A 16,062-nucleotide genomic window follows, 5' to 3' on the forward strand; every position below is an offset into this window, starting at 1 on the left:
TTCACCCACAGGTTTTAAGAATTTAAGAATCCACTGCAAAAGGTCTTCACAGAAGTAAGCAATCAAAATTAAAAAAAAACTGAAAACAAATAGTTAGCAAATAGCTAAATAGCAATTATCTTCTTACAATGCATGGAGATTCCAGACAGAGATCTGTTGTGTTCCATTGCAGAACCTCTTCTGGAAGATACACTATTTCATTACAAAAAACATGCATGGGAAAAAGAGTAAGCAATGAGGTGTAGAAATCAGCCATGACAGATGTAAAAACTGCAACAGCTGACTGTGCATGAACTGCAGAAGTACCCTGAAAAACTGAGTAACAACAATATCAAATGAAATCCAATATAGACAAAAGTAGATTAACTTATGTACAAACCAAACATCACACTAAAAGGAACTGTTCAGAGCTGCCCAGTACCATACCATTAAAGAATGGTAAGTCTCAAGGTTGTGGTAGACTAATCCATGGGAACTCAGCTCAACAGAAGACCCCACAGTAAATTACACACTAGATATTAGTTATAATATGAAGGATAAAACACAGTACATGGCATCATGAGAATAATGCAAGGTTTTCTCACATTCTTAAGTACTGTGTAGCTCTAGTTCCCTCTATTCAAAGAGGGAGACCTGAAAAAGTTTCCAAGTAGGAAAAGAAGAAAGGACAAAGATATGGCAAAACAGAAGTTGCATGACAAATAGCAAAGTAAACCAAGACCCTTCAGCCTAGATATAACATAATTTAGGGGAAAATATTCAAAGTCTAAAAAATCATATATGGTGTAAGAGTGGACAAAAATCATCTTTCACCACCTCTTTCAGTAGCCATACAACAAAGCTAGTAAGTAACAAGCAAAAGAGAGGTGTGTCTTCACGCAGTGTAGTAGCAAACTTCATAAATCCTTCCCACAGAATATTGTGGATGCTAAAAGTTTTGTTTTATTTCAAAGACTGAACAAGAATCCGGACAAAGCAAACATTGCGAATTTATAAGTATCCAGAAACAATATCCAGTTCAGGCAGACTCCTTAGCCAAAAACAGCTGAAGGGAGTGTTAGTGAAAAGCACTGGATGCTTGTTTTGTTCTTCCTCGCCCAGGACAGTAACTTAAAACCACTGCCTGTGCCTATTGTGGTGGCATCCAGAAAGATCTATCAGACTCAGAATAGCCTGCCATTCTTTTGGGTCTATTTCAATAAGGGTGCTCAGGTGAACAAAAATGTTATAGGATCTATTTCTCTATGCCCTAGATGTCATACCACCGGTTTTAAAGGCACAATACAGTATGTATTTTCTTTCCTGTCTATTTTTAAGACATCAGGTTACTGTGTAAATATGCTCCGCAAAGAAAGGCTCCATAAAAGAAAAGGAAACATTCTCTACATTTATCCAGAGGGGAAACTACTGACAGACAACAGAGAATGGAAATTTTCAGTTCCCTTGAAATTGCAAAATATAGCTTAAAGACTAACTAGCAAACTAGATAAAAGAATGAAAAAGTAGGCATACAGGATGCTAAACACAGCTAGAACCAGTGGATAAAAAGATAATAAGGAACCTAGTAGGTTTTGTGGCAAAGTTACAAGAAACTTTGCACATGCCGTCAGAGAAGTTCCAGGCAAGATTTACAATACTGGGGGCACTCAGTAATTACAACCACTACAGACCCCTTCATTTAACCCTCGAGGACCATTAAAGGATTTCTGGTAAGGAATGGAGGCCTGTAAATTGGTTCTAGGAAAGTGAAGTTTATGTATTAGCTAAGAAGTACATTTTAATGAATATGTATGCACATGACGGAATAAAGACCTTGTTGTCAAGTTTTACAACACATATTGAATTGGAGGAAAAATCCTCTGAAGGCGTCCAGCACTGTAATAAAGAATGTCTGCATTCTAACCACTTCAAATTGTGTTACAAAGTTTACTTCCAAGCTGATTTCAGTATCACTACATGCTACCACTGATTAAACTATGCATTTCTAAAAGGACAACATTATCCAATTCTAGGCTTGACTTTCAGACACACAGCACTGTTCTGTAACACTTTGCTGCCTTCTAAGCACTTTTACACAAAACTCATTAGTTTTTTTCTAGTTTGAATAAAATATATAGCACACGTTTTAACTGTGACTTGCAGCATCTCTTAACTCCAGTCTGGCCCCAGAACACAAACCTAAGTGATACCTGTTCCCTGATGGCACAGAAATCCTAAACAGATAAAAAGAAAGAGAAAAAAAATGTAACTTGAGAAAAGATGGGCCTGATGGCTATCCCTTATTAAAATGTATGCCATCTCCATCGGGATTAGGTTTCTTCTCTATGGAAGAGTCTGTGCATACAATTTTTTCTTTCTTTATTTGTTAGAACTGTATATTCCCTTTTGCCTGATTAACATGCTTTTTACAGTCTCACCTCCATTGTGCAACATCTTGTAATCCACAGGAATGTCCACAACAAGCTGTTCTGGCACAATTTCATTCTGTAATTCTCATACTCTGCTGGACTTGCCAATGTTTCATTCCAAACAGTTTTTCATTCTGCAAATATCAATCAAATGGGCCCAGTCTGTTGCCAAATAAACACTTACTGTCTTAAGGTATGTATCTTTGGCAAGCAGGATTCTGTTTGATTGTATTTTCTCCAGTGTTTGGCAGGTGACAAGGAGTACCACGTGATATGGTTGACATGTATTTCCCCACTTGCTGATTTTACAATTGATTATTTGGAGGACAAGAGAAAGGTATACTGGTCAATCACAGACCATAAAATACAGCTGTAAAACAAGAAAATGACATGGAAATGTACTGCCTGACAACAAGCATTATTTATGGACAAAGAGTACAAAGGAGTGGGGAGGTTGTATACAAGCAAGACATAATTTCTAGTCAAGGCAAACGGATGTCAATCAAAACACAACAACTATGATGATGGTAGGAGTGGGAAATCTATCTTCTGTCTTCTAATAGGAAACCAGAAGCTACAGAAGCAAAAGAAAGGCCCTAAAAATGTGATAGAGAGACAGATGAGCCATTTAAGCACAAGAGCAGATATATAACATTGGCTGTGACTAAATTTAGTCCATAAGTTGGGGGAAAAAAAATCACTTTTAGAACTGGGGTCAAAAATCCACTTAAGAACACCTTAAGACACACATCACTACTCATTATTCTGTCCAATTCAATATTCTTCAGATTTTTATATTTATTATATTATTTATGTTTGTTTTGAGCAGACACTGTGTAAAATAAAAACTTTATCTTCAAGTACGACTTGAGTAATAAACCAAATTCCTGAAGCAGGGCACAAAATTAAACTATGGAACAGTAGGTCAAAACTTCATAAGCAAGAATGATTTATCTATTTATTACAGCAGGGCAGCAAACAATTACCTGCCAGAGTTCATTCTGAAATGGTTTTGGTCAATATTTCAACTAGTGACCTGAATATTGGCACAGAAAAGACATCTGCTAAACTTAAGATATATAAAGACTCAGAGATTATATGCTAATATGCTGAGGGAGAGGAACAGAATTCAAAACAAACTGGCACTGTAACACATAGTCTGAAAAGGCATGAAAATATCCAGCAAAGGCATAAGCAAAGTACTACACCTAATAAATAGCAACTTACTGAAAAAATTCAGACTGAAGAACAATAGGCTGGGAATCTGGCAGAATCAATCTGTGAACCATAGCAGATCACAGGCTGAATTCTGTCAAGAATGTCATATGGCTACAGGATAGACAAATGACATAATGGGTTACATAAACAGGAGTGCTTTCCTGAGGACAGAAGAAGGAATCCTTATGCTGCTGTACTCAGCTGTAATGATCTGGCAGTTCCTTGCTCAATATGAGGATCTCTTAGAAAGACTAGAGTCAAGCAGCTAGACTGGTCAGTGAAAGCCTCACTTACATAAAACAAAGTACTGAACTTGGATGGAAAACTTAAAAGTCTGGAACAGGGAAATGCTACATCTTTTCTGATGTTGCTACTCTTTATATTCACAGAGAAACAAGAAACATGAGCTTTGAATTGCAGAAAGACTAATACAAGTTTGACTTCACCAGGACAAAGAGTGTAAGAGACCACTAAAATCACTAGCTCCCTTGACATTGTGGAACTTCCTTACCAAAGACCTTCAAAAACTGATTATACATCTGCCAGGAAACATGTGGGCAAAGCTGGTTTTCCTTAAAGGCACTGCAATGGACATACTGATTTGTAGTGATTTCCTTCTTGCCCTTCACTTCTATAGCTTTAGCCATTGTCAGGCAGAGGCTGTCATACCAGACATGATTGCTGTCATACCAGAGGTATGATGCACTGTGGATTTACATCAATATGCTTTACAGATTTCTGCCAGTTCTTCCACTTAACCCAGTCTGGTCCACTTCTGCACTTTGAGAGAAGCAGTTTGCACAAATATTGCCAGTTGTAAAGGGCTTGTTATTCTTAAAAATATAATTTAGTTTGTGCTTGCCTAAGGGCTTTAAATAAAAAAATCATCACACAATTTGTAATTTGACCACTATACTGTTAAACAAGATTATCTTCCCTCATTTTGTAACAACACACAGATGCTACTAGATTGCCTGTATGACCAGAAACCATTCCTTTTCTTCATCCAGCTCCTAATGAAAAGCTCACATTTACTAGAACTAAGATCTGTTCTCTCTCCCTCTTCCCTCCCATTTTTAACTGCAGAGATGAGAAAATATACCACTAAATATGAAGAAAAAGCCATGGTATACCCTTTGTAGCCTCCAATATTTTCAGGTGTATTGGTTCTCTGGCATTATGAGCATTTACAAAAATTTTTTTTCAGGATTTACATTTTCCAAATATTTGTCTACCAGTGATTATCCTCTGCTATTGCTAAATGCACTTTTTTCCTCCTATGTATAAGAGAAAATTCAGTTTTCCTTGGTGTATTCGTGTAACCCCGCCTTATATATCTGCATATGCATACAACATAGAGTACACCTAGCTTTAATTCTTTTAACACCATCGTCCTGATACTTGTATCTTCAGTACTCAGGACTTCACTAAACTTATTACAGGTATTAAATTTTAGTAAGATATACTCAATTTCAATACTGTGAGCACACAGGCTCTTAAGAAGTATGATTCTTCTATTATTCATCTATATTACGGGGTACTTGAACTTCTTTGCATAAAGGCCTATCATCTTGCCTTTTTGAGACATCCTTGTAAAGTGATGGAGACTTCTGGTAGCAAACTCCTTCCTTTGCTGAAGACAATCACCTCAGTTTAGGCTTTTTATCTCAAATTAAGTTCTTTTTTTCCTTAACTGCTTCCTTGTCTTGCAATTTGAACTACTTAGTTTACAGAATTTACTTCTGCCTTCCATCAGGAATAGATTTAGAAAATGAAAAACAGCCACTCCTCCCATTCTTTCTATCAACTGACCTTGTTACACAACATCTTGTCTGTGACATTAAAGGAATGTCAGGTTTGAAATGAACTGTTGAAATGAACAGGTTTGAAATATTGTTTATTAAACTTTCGTGTGATCTTCTGGCTTCAAACCAGTAGTCCCAATTAAAACAAACCAACCCACCACAAAACACTTACTGGCAAGTGACATAAGCATTTACATTATTTAGAAAGCCAAATCTGTTTATCTTACTGTGACTCCTGAGGCACACCTCAAGCTCAGCCTCACATGTAGGTGCTTTTTGTCTAATAGTGTCTATTCCTTGCAGAAAGAAAATTGTAGGAATAGGGTGGCCTGTCATTTGCAAAGGGCAGGGAATAGGCTACTCAACTCTGGAAGAGATCAGAAAAGTAAAATTCCTGGAAGAATACTATCAGGAGAAGAAAGATGTGATGTGGGAAAATGTTCACCCATCCTCAGCTATTGCCTAGAATTAAGAAAGAAAAAAGAACAGGATCTGAAGTTTACTATTGCAGCATTTCTCTCCCTTGTTGCAACCACAGACAGCTTTATGTCTTCCATTCTTCCGTCACCTTTGGGGTACCAACTGTTTGTTTTTCCTCTGCTCCTCAACCTTAAAGGAAAATCCACTGCCTGAACAAGAAACTCCTGGCACCTGATGACAGCAAATAGTCACAATATTTAAAGCAACTGTACAAAATGCTACACAGATTACATGCTTAACCCTTGACAGCTGCCGACAGTGAAAGAAACATTCCTGAATGTCAGTGACAGATACTCTGCTCTAAGGTAAGGTCTGCTTTGTGCAGCCACTGCAAAATAGAAAACAAGCCAGGAAAGAGGTGCTGGGAAATGCATTAAACCCCAGATTGCTCCATGCAGCATGGAACTTCGAACAACTCCCTGGCTGCTTTATGCTGTGATATCTTATCACAGTCCCAGAGGGCAAGTCTAGACCACTGTCTTAGAAGAACCATGCAAAAAGAACAATGCAACACTTCTTTGTTCTAGAGAAACTATTAATTGCATTTCAAGGGTAAGTCAGAAAAACCTCCATTGGAAAAGGAGGAAAGAAGTCAACTCCAATCATTTAAGTCCTGGTATTACATGTTTGTGTCATTTTAAAGTCCGTTTTTTTTTTAACGAAACACAGAAGACATATCTCTCACTGGTAATACAGGAAATACAAGATAAACAAGAAGTATGTCAGAGCAAATTGTAGGAAACAGGAAACAGAACATGTAGTCTGGAAAAACATAGAGTTAAAAGAGGATTCTTTCTCTGTTGTGCTGTGTTCGCTAAAAAATAATGGAAAATTCCTCTATTCAATGAGCACAGAAAATAAAGCTTTGAGTTTTCATAAGACACAAAGACCACAGAAGCCTGAGAGCAAGAAAAGTTTACCAGAAGCTGTGAAAGAAAAGAGTTCTCAATTGCTCACCAGCATATCATATCAAGGCCCCTTTTAACAGCCCCTTCTGACATCTATTTCTGATTGACTTGTCCAGTCATTTAGCAAGCCTTCACAGGTTTGCCATGGCAATGAAAATTACTGAATTTCAAGGTATTTCAAGACTCGACTGGATATTCTCCAAATCACACAAGCATCAAAAACCAGTAAGTTAAATTCCTCCCATCATCAGGAATGCACTAGATAACAAAAACTGGGAGAAGGGATGTTGGCCCGTATTTACAATTCAGAGCCTTCCTGGGTCTACCATCTTGTCTCTACTTATCAATTTTATGCACCTTTCAATGCCATTTTTCCACAAACACAAAATTAACAGAACGGTCAGTGGAAATAAGGCCTTCAGAGTCCCTCTTTCTCACTGTTTCCTTCAGCTCTAATTATGCAATTTACTGTTGTCAGAATGTTCCTGGCTTGAAACTTTCATTTTTATACAGTTTCACTACTTATCTTTAATATTTTCAATAGGTTATTTTTCTGGATAATTTGTAAGTTAGTCCTTTGGACCAGCTGCAGTGGAATTTTGATTTAGCTTTTTTCACTTTCTTTATATAGATGAGCTCATAAATTTAATGTAACCAAAAATATTATGCCTATTCTATAACTCTATGAGAAAATTCTACTTATTGGTGTCTCTTATTTTCAGAGCATATTCAGCTAAGAAAATATCTTTCAACATCACACTCAAAATAAATTTTTTAATTACTTGCAATTGTTGCTCAATAATAACCAGCAGATTATTGCCCCATTCTGATCTTCTTTTTGCACTTCCTGTTTTGCATCAAGTATTTTCCTGCTTTTTCAGATCTATGAAGAAAGCTCGCTATGGACAAGTCCACCTCATCTGTCCAAACTGTTCCTGATTCCCTTTCTCCAAAAGTTAGTACCTTACTCCGTTTACCCATCTTTACCTAGAAACACAGTCTACTCTTTTTTTCATCCATATACCTAATAGAGCATTTTCCAATTTTCAGTTACTTATAGTCTCTATTTTCTCTCATTCTCATTTGTATACCTAATCTGTATACCTAATCTGTATTATCCATTACTGGTATTTTGTAATTGTATATAGACACTTTCACATAAGAAACAACAGAGGTTTACAACATTCTTTCCTTAATTCAAGACATGGCTTACATATGCAAAGTACAAAAAGGCAGGCTCTGAGCTAACCAGCCAGCCTGACAAAAGAAAAAATGGGGACAGGCGCATCCTGCAACCAATGGTTGCAAATTTTGCCACTATAAGGGCCCAGATAGGAATAAATCATCTTGAACAAAAAACATTCAAGACTAAAAAGAAAACCGATGCAAAAAATTTTGATTCCTAAACTGTAGTTCCAAAGTAGTACTTCACTTTTGACATGCAATCTTCCTCCCATATTTTAGTGCCTCCAGCTGGAAGTAGTACTGCCTGTCTGCTTACGTGAGAAGTTGATACTCTAAGTAACTGCGTCCTTACACATCACGTTTTGTGATACCCCAGTGACATTTTCCAGTTTTTCTCATGTAAATTATTTCTCTTAATTGACCAACCAGCTGTCTTTTTCAGGCTTGCAATTGATATGTACTTTAAACTTTTGATTCAATGATGTAGTAGGTGGGAATCCATTTTAAAACAAAATAATAATCAGGTCTTATTTTGGTTTGGTTGATATGAAACGCCTGGAGTGTAAACACAGATACGGTTTTGTAAATCTCATGTATAAAAGGAAGCCTTCTGTACCTGTAAATGTTCATTTCTAACCTTTCGATTCATGTAGAATAAACTACTGTCCAGAAAGAATGTACTTGGATGTTTGCACCCAAGCATGCAACAGAACATGCAAACAGTTTATTTTTTAGGCACTCACCTTGTAAACCCTACATATGCAACTTGGATTTTGAGAACAACTGCGAGGAAAGCCTAGAACACCGAGTATAAACTCCTTAAGAAAAAGTGAAGTTAGGATATTTTAAAAAGAACTGTGCCTAATTGTAGAAGTGGGGCATTTTCCATTCCAGTGAGAACCAGGTGTTTGCTAACTTTCAGTTTCCTAACCTGCCTGGATACAAGAATTTTCTGACGTGGTGACGTCTGGATCTAGCCAAGTCCAGGTGTGCCCTGGCCCCAGCAGCGTGCTCTCCTTCCCCACGGAGCGCCGCGGGCAGCCGCACGCGCGGCAGCCGCCCCGGGACACGCCGCCACCGCCTCCTTCCGCACGCCCCGCCAGCGCGGGGGTCGGGACTCAGCGCGCTGCGGCGAGCCGGCGGCCGCGGCTGCCACGTCCTGGCTGCCGGCTCGTCTCGTACCGGCTCTTTTCAGCTCGGAGAGGCGACTCGCCGAGAGGCTGTCCGCCGCGGAGCGCAAAGTTCAGCCGCAGCGAGGCGGAGCGCAGAGCCGCGGCGGGACGCCCCCCGCCGATGCCCTCCCCCTCCCGCCCCGCAGGCGGCTCCCTGGCCCGCGCCCCGTTTCACACCTGGCTTCGAAGGGGAAGGCCACGACCCCGAGCTCCCCGGCATACCTGTCCCCGCGCATCACCTCACGGGGCCCGCGGCGGGGAGCCGGGCGGCTCCGCGGACCGCCCCGCGGCGGCGGCGGGGCCTGCGGCGGGGCCGTGCCCGGGCAGCAGCCGCGGGGCCTCCCGTCCCTCGCCCTCGCCCTCGTCCCTGCCCCGGCGGCGCAGGGCGGCCGCAGCGCCGGTTGCCCGCTGGGAAGGAGTTGTGACCAGCGTTACCTGTCCTATATTGACGTATCCGTATTTGCTCGCTATCCTGTTGGCCTCCGGGAGCCCCCCGGTTATCCGCACAGCCCAGTGGTTGGTGTAGAGGCGCGTCCTGCAGGCGGGCAGCAGGAATCCCAGCACCAGGGTGAGCCGGCACAGAAGGTCCCCGCCGCCTCCGCCTCCCCAGCAACAGCGGCGCTTCCAGCCCATCTTCTCCTCCGCAGGCAGCCCCCACTAAACTCCTTCCTTCTTCCGAGGCCCTTGTCCTCCCCTCCGGGCCGCTCCGGCGGTACGTCCTCCGAAGTTAGCCCGAGGAAGAAACTAGGAAGAGCTTGGAGTAGTGCATTGAACCGCCCGGGGCTTAAATGATGAGGGGTTGGGAATAGTGCTTCTGATCAGTGATTACTGCTGTGCCCTCTTCCCGCCGCTCTCCCCGGATTAAGTAACTTGCTTGTGAGAGCTTCTCTCACTGTTCCTGAGCGCCAGCTTCTCCCTCTATCCCTAGCTACATGGGAAGTCGTCTCTCCGCGGGGAGGAGGGGTCCTTATCCCTCTCCCTCCGTTTCCCTCCTCTCTGACTTCCTTCCCTCTGCCAGCGGTCTTCTGCCTCCTCTCCCGCGTCTGGCTTTTCTTCGCCTCTACTCGCTCCCTCTCTCCGGAGCCCGGGAGCAGCGCGGCTGCGGCGGCAGGCGATGTGTGAGTGTTGGCAGCTTCGAGCCTCAGTGCGCTCCGACTCGACGACCTCCCTCTCCCCTCCCTCCTCCTTCTCCTCCGCCTCCTCTCCCCGCCCTCAATCCCTCAGCGCCGAAGGCCAGGGGAAATGGCAGCCGTGTCGGCGCCGGGTTACCTCCCTCTTTGCGCTCCGGGGCCCCGGGCTACCGCTGGTCTCGCCAGCCGCCGCCCCCGGCGCTGTCTCCGCGCCCCCGCCGGGCCGGGCGGCCGCCGCGCCGCCAGCGGGGCTGCAGCGGGCGCGGCGAGGCGAGGCCTGCGGAAGGGCCTTGTGCTCTGCACCGGCGGCAAAGGGCGCCCGGGGCGAGGGGGGGCCGCGGGACAGCCCCGGCTGCTCCGGCTCTGCCCCGGCCTGCCTGCCCAGGAGAAGCTGCTGGGCTGCCGGGCGGGACGGGAACAGCCCCACGGCTGCCTCTCCGGCAGGCGCCGTGTGCCCGTTTGCTGGCCGCACATCGTACGCATCGCACGTCGTCGTTTAATGCAGCCCGTCTGTCCGTGGTCACCACCTTCGAAAAGAAAAGGGGGTGGCTGCTGCTTTGGCAGAGGAGCAGTGGTCCAGACCCAGACAGAGAAGGCAGAGCTCCCACTGCTCCCTCATCCATGTAGCTATGTATGTAGCGTTGCTACAGATCTGCAGCTTGCTTCCATAAGCAGAGCACCTCTGGGCCCAGAGAAGATGCTGCTAATCATCAGCAGCTGTCCCAGGCTAGTGCCTGGCTGGGGTGGGAGAAAGCTCATGTCCACTCCATCCCAAGCTTGTTGTTTAATGGTCTAAGCATTTGAGTCACCATAATAGCTTTGGACTACCTGTAGATCTACTTTGTTTTGCTTGAAAGTTGAAATAATCGGTCCAACAGACCTACTGTGAAGATCTGTTGCAAGTTTTGAAGGAATTTGGACAAGAGAAGTAACATTGCAATGCACTAATGTAAATCTGTGAATTTTCTCTGAGGAAAATAATGTCAGCAAAGGTGACAGTAGGCAAAAGTCAGGCAGCTGTCACTTTCCCTGAAGTATGAGAAATTAAATGCTTTACAGAAGATCATAGAATAACATGGAGCTCCTTTTCAACTCCATGAAAACCTACATCTCTACCTTTAAAGCAGCTGTTTCCCTTGAAAAGTAGAAATAGAAAGCCATGTTTTCCAATTCCGGTGATTCTCTGCTTTATGTTCATTAATTTTTTCCCTTACATATGGGTATTATACTGGTGATTAATGTCTTCCCACATCTTTTGATAGTTTTTAAAAAATAGAAAGAAGGAAAATGCATCCTTTGCTTCCCTGTTTGTTTGATGTCTCCAATAATTTATTTTCCAGAGATTGCTTCTTCTATGTATTTTCTTTTGTAGTTTGTATGATCATTTTCTCAGTATATTCAAATGTACTGTTAAGTTCTGTTCGTACATTTAAGAATTCATGGGAACTTGCCTTTCCTAGGATTTCACAGATGGTGGCTTACTGTTGAGCAAATTGTTCCTCTGTTGAAACTGCAGCCAGCACTCATTCAATTCAGCAGGCCCTTGTATGAATTGTAGCTGTTAGGACCAAGCAATTACACCTTGTTGCTATGTGTATTCAAAAATACACATTCCTTGAATATGACATTAAATATCCCTCAGCAATTAGCCTTAGCAATGCAGCAATTAGCCCTCCTAATTCATTGGTTCAATGATAATTACACAAGTCAGCTCTTATCCAATATCTGCTTATTATGCTTAATCATTAATATCTGCTCTATAGAAGTGAATAGCAATCAATGGGTCACAACACCTGAATCTTATGCAACCCCAGTTTGTTTTTCTGAAGATAATAAATTGAAAAATTTTTTTCTGGTCTTTTCTCAGATAATCTTACTATTGTTTTGACTGCCATATTTTTTGCTACAGATAATGGACAAAAGGTGCACACTACAAAGAAAATCCATACTGTCATGTACTTACTTCCAACTTGTCTCACTTGATGGTGTTTTATACAAAGCACCGAAGTCACTAGGAATCAGTTGATTTGATAAATACATCATTGTCTGTAAGTATCTTTTCATAAAGCTGCATCATATTGCACAGTATAACAAAAATGTTGTGAAAATTGTACTATACATAAAAACAGCCTCTGGAAGAGGCGGGGTGTAGTCCCCAGAGACATTTTTTTCTGTGATTATAGTCCTCTTTGCTGAGGCCACTGTGTTAGATGGCAATTATAGCTAGTGTGGCAACATTTGGACATTGGTTGCGCTGTGAAATATTTGAGTGTGTTTCAATATGAACTCCAGACTGTAAAGTTTTGCTGAATACCTCATCAAAGCAAAATCCCTAGGGACTTCACTCCTTACACCCCCTCAAAAAAAAAAAAAAAAAAAAAAAAAGGAAAAAAGAGGTGAGAACCCCTGCCATGCCGTATTCTGTTCCTTTCTGAAAGAGCCAGGCATTTCATATACCAGGGGAGTGGAGAGACTGAGGGGGCTGAGGCAGCAGTGTGGGAGTTTTATTCAGTGTACCTGCTATATGTGGACTGTATGTAGCTGGTAGCTGGGCTTGCTTTTGAGCTCTGTGGGAGACCTGATAACTTGTCTCTCTGTACACCACTGGAAAAGTTTTTATCTCCTCTTGGTAAGGGCACTAATTTGATCCATTTTATCACTATTGTTACACTGGTGCCTCTTGTTAACAGACACACACACACACCTCTCCACCCCCTTCTTGCCTCTCTTTTATGACAAAAGTCAGTATCTGCCTGACTGCTCAAAATGCAAATTTCCACAGGTCTCTCTCTTGTCCTTTACTTATTGATAATAATCCATTAATCCCTCCTCTATTGTTAATTCCAAATGATAGCAATCCAGAATCTGACCTCAGTGGCTGTTCTCACTTCTCTCTTATGTGCTCTAATTGCCTCTTGTTTTGCTGTTTTGCCTACCTAGTCCAGAAATTATTCTTTCCTTTCTAGTTCTTTCTCAGCCTGAAAATCCCTCTGGCTCACCAGCTTCAGCAGCCTTTTTACTGTGTTGTCCTTTATGTCAGCTTTCTAGCACTCCTGTATGTTTTGCAGATCAGTGCTCCAGAGATGTGTTAGCCACCCCAGAGTCATAATTAAGGAGGAAATCACATAGAAAATATAAATTTAAGCAAAGTGGTAGCTCAGTGTCTTATAGGAAGAAGTAATGCAAGCAGATGTGCTGGTCCCTGAAGACACTCCAGAACACAGTCTATTTTAAGACTAAACTGGGAATATATGTTCATCAGCCTTTGAGAGGGAGAGTCTGGGCCATAGTAGATGAAACAAAGGAAACATCCGAAGAGTGGAGGTTGTGTCAAGGACTTGTTTAGAGGTTGACTTAGAAAGATGGATAGTTTTGGAATCCAAAGGAGAATTTAGATTTCCTCAGTTTCAAGCATAACTGTTTTTACTTGTTTTTATAAACAGTACAGCTAGGTCACTTGACACCAGCCACCATATGATCCAATTTGCTGGTATACAGTTCTTTGATCTCCAGTTTTCCATGCTTAAGGCTTGCCTCTGATTTTACATATTTTAACATTTTGAATATAACTAAGTTTTGGGGTTTTTAGTTTGGTTTTTAATAAAACACTGGTTTTCCATATAATTAAGTACATTAACAGGTTTGTTCCTGATAAATACCTGTCTCTTTATGCTTTGAAGCAGGGTATGTATTTTGAGTACTTCACTGTTCTCATGAAAAGTCACCTATGTTGGTCCAATTTTTGCATGAGAGTTTTCACCTGTACATTAGACACTTTTTTTACATTCAGCAGCCAATTTGTTGAGATTGCTCACTCCTCTCACTAGGATACCTCTCACTCTCCCAGTGTGTAGACTATAGGGTCTGTATATCTAACCCTGTATGCAGTCCACAGCAAAGTATGACCTCTTATTTCTCTTCCCACTTCTTGTTGGTCACGATGGGAGTGAACATGCTAATTGACAGTAGACTTTAATTAACTTTCTGGAAATACCAAGGAGGCAAGCCTTTTGTCCTGAATGTAGAGGAGATAAGAGACAGGACAGGTAAAGGTATTCAAGTGGGGTAAAGAAGCTGGGGTGGCACAAAGGAATGAACAGAAGGAAATTGGAATGGGTATTTGGCTTTGTCAGGGTGTGCTCCAACCCAAGCCTCAATTTTATCCTGAGCTCAGTGTCAGAAGCTCAGTGATTCATGTAAGGAATCAAATGGAATGATCCTTTATTTCTTGTCTGTTGGCAGTAAAGCAGTAGCATTTATGTCTGGATCTAGGAACAGGTGTGTCTCTGGGTTTTTCCTGGTAATTGGACTGATGCTGCCTTATTCAGGTATTATGTAGATTTCCTTCTAGTTTTATGAATAAGGCTGCACTGTCTATTTTTCACCCTGTGAACAGAATGTCCCTCTTACCTTTACATCTTTGATTGTGTTTATTGCAATTTTTTGAAAGAATGTCTCTCCCCTCATTATAGTTATGGCTGTGCTGACAGGCATAATTTGAAATGATGCTAGTGTTTGTTACACCACATGAAGAGACTTCTTGTACTGATGCCTGTGCCAGCATACTTATTTGCTGTCTTCCCATTTGTGCAAATGCATCTCTTAGGGCTTTAATCTGAACTGTCATTATTTTTTAACTGTATATTTCCTTTTATTTTCTCTTTTTGTTTTTTTTTATTATTATTTTTTATTTTTTTATTTCAGAGATCTAGTTGACAGTGCCAGTAGCCATACTAATTTTACTGATAATACACAGTGCATAGCTAGAATGAATGGCTAAGGCATGGAGAGAAAAGAAGAATGGTGGAAGCAGGAATCTCTGTCAGCTGTCTTCAATGCCTGACACAGCATCCTGTAAAGGATGAGTAAGTGAATCCTGAGTTCTTTTCAGAAGAAGTGCACATTTTCCCCCTCCAGATTCTCACTGGCTTGTAAAGTTTCAATCATAGAATCTCAAACTCGTGGAAAAAAGTAAGTATAAAAAATGACATTTCTAGTGTTTAGCTGTGTATTTTAGCTATGGAAAATACCACAGGCCCCTTTGATATAATAGTGGAAAGTTTTGTGGTTTTTTTCTGAAATTATTTATCTGAATTAATTGATTCATGTGGAAGAAGATGAGGCATTTTTTCACCCAAGTTCACTGGAGTGAACTTGTTCACTCCAGCTTACTTGTCCTAAATTATCCCCTGACTCAGAATTATTGTAACTACCCTATTCTGTAAAATTGACTCAGGTGTACTGCAAGTATCTGTAGGATTTTCCTTTGCTGTCATAGTATCATAGAAGCCACCAAATGTTCTTTTCTTATACCAATTTGTTGTTGGTAGCATACAGCTGAGATAATATTCTTGCTAAAAAGAGTGACCAGTGGCAAGTGAGAATCCAACCCAGTTAAAAAAAAAAAATCAAAGAATAGTAACTAAATGTCCTTACTTGAAGAAAAAAAATTCATGTCACATGTTCTGTCATGGCCTGCTCTCGTTTCATGAGCTCTTGTGGGACTGGTTCCAATTGTGCCCTAATCCTTCTCAGAGACTACTGCAGACCCTTCACTAGTATAGCTAGTATTTTGCTTCTTTAGACATGCAATTATCTTCTGGGTCCTTGTTCCCTTATCTTTCTTAGTTGCTCTATGAAGCTCCTATTGTCATGGTACATTCATGAAGTAACTAACTTCATGATGATAGTGGGATTGTATTTAGTCTTCTTTATCCTCTTCTTTTCTGTGAGAGGAAGCAGAGGTCATGTCTTTA

At 41.4% G+C, this 16,062-nt stretch overlaps 1 protein-coding gene across 3 annotated transcripts in view; it reads right to left on the reverse strand.

The window, feature by feature from the left end:
* Positions 1-10,346, reverse strand: part of PCSK5 (proprotein convertase subtilisin/kexin type 5) — a 228,665-nt gene extending 218,319 nt beyond the window's left edge. For all 3 annotated transcript variants that reach the window (XR_002466431.3, XM_021541528.3, XM_021541527.3), the window contains exon 1: positions 9,612-10,346. Coding sequence is in view for 2 of the 3 variants with exons in the window: in XM_021541528.3 (XP_021397203.2) it covers positions 9,612-9,809 (198 nt within the window). In the remaining variant the exon portion in view is untranslated. The remainder of the gene's footprint in view (positions 1-9,611) is intronic.
* Positions 10,347-16,062: the final 5,716 nt, after the last annotated feature.

This window comes from Lonchura striata, chromosome Z, assembly GCF_046129695.1.
Source record: "Lonchura striata isolate bLonStr1 chromosome Z, bLonStr1.mat, whole genome shotgun sequence".
In the NCBI taxonomy this organism is placed as follows: Eukaryota; Metazoa; Chordata; class Aves; order Passeriformes; family Estrildidae; genus Lonchura; species Lonchura striata.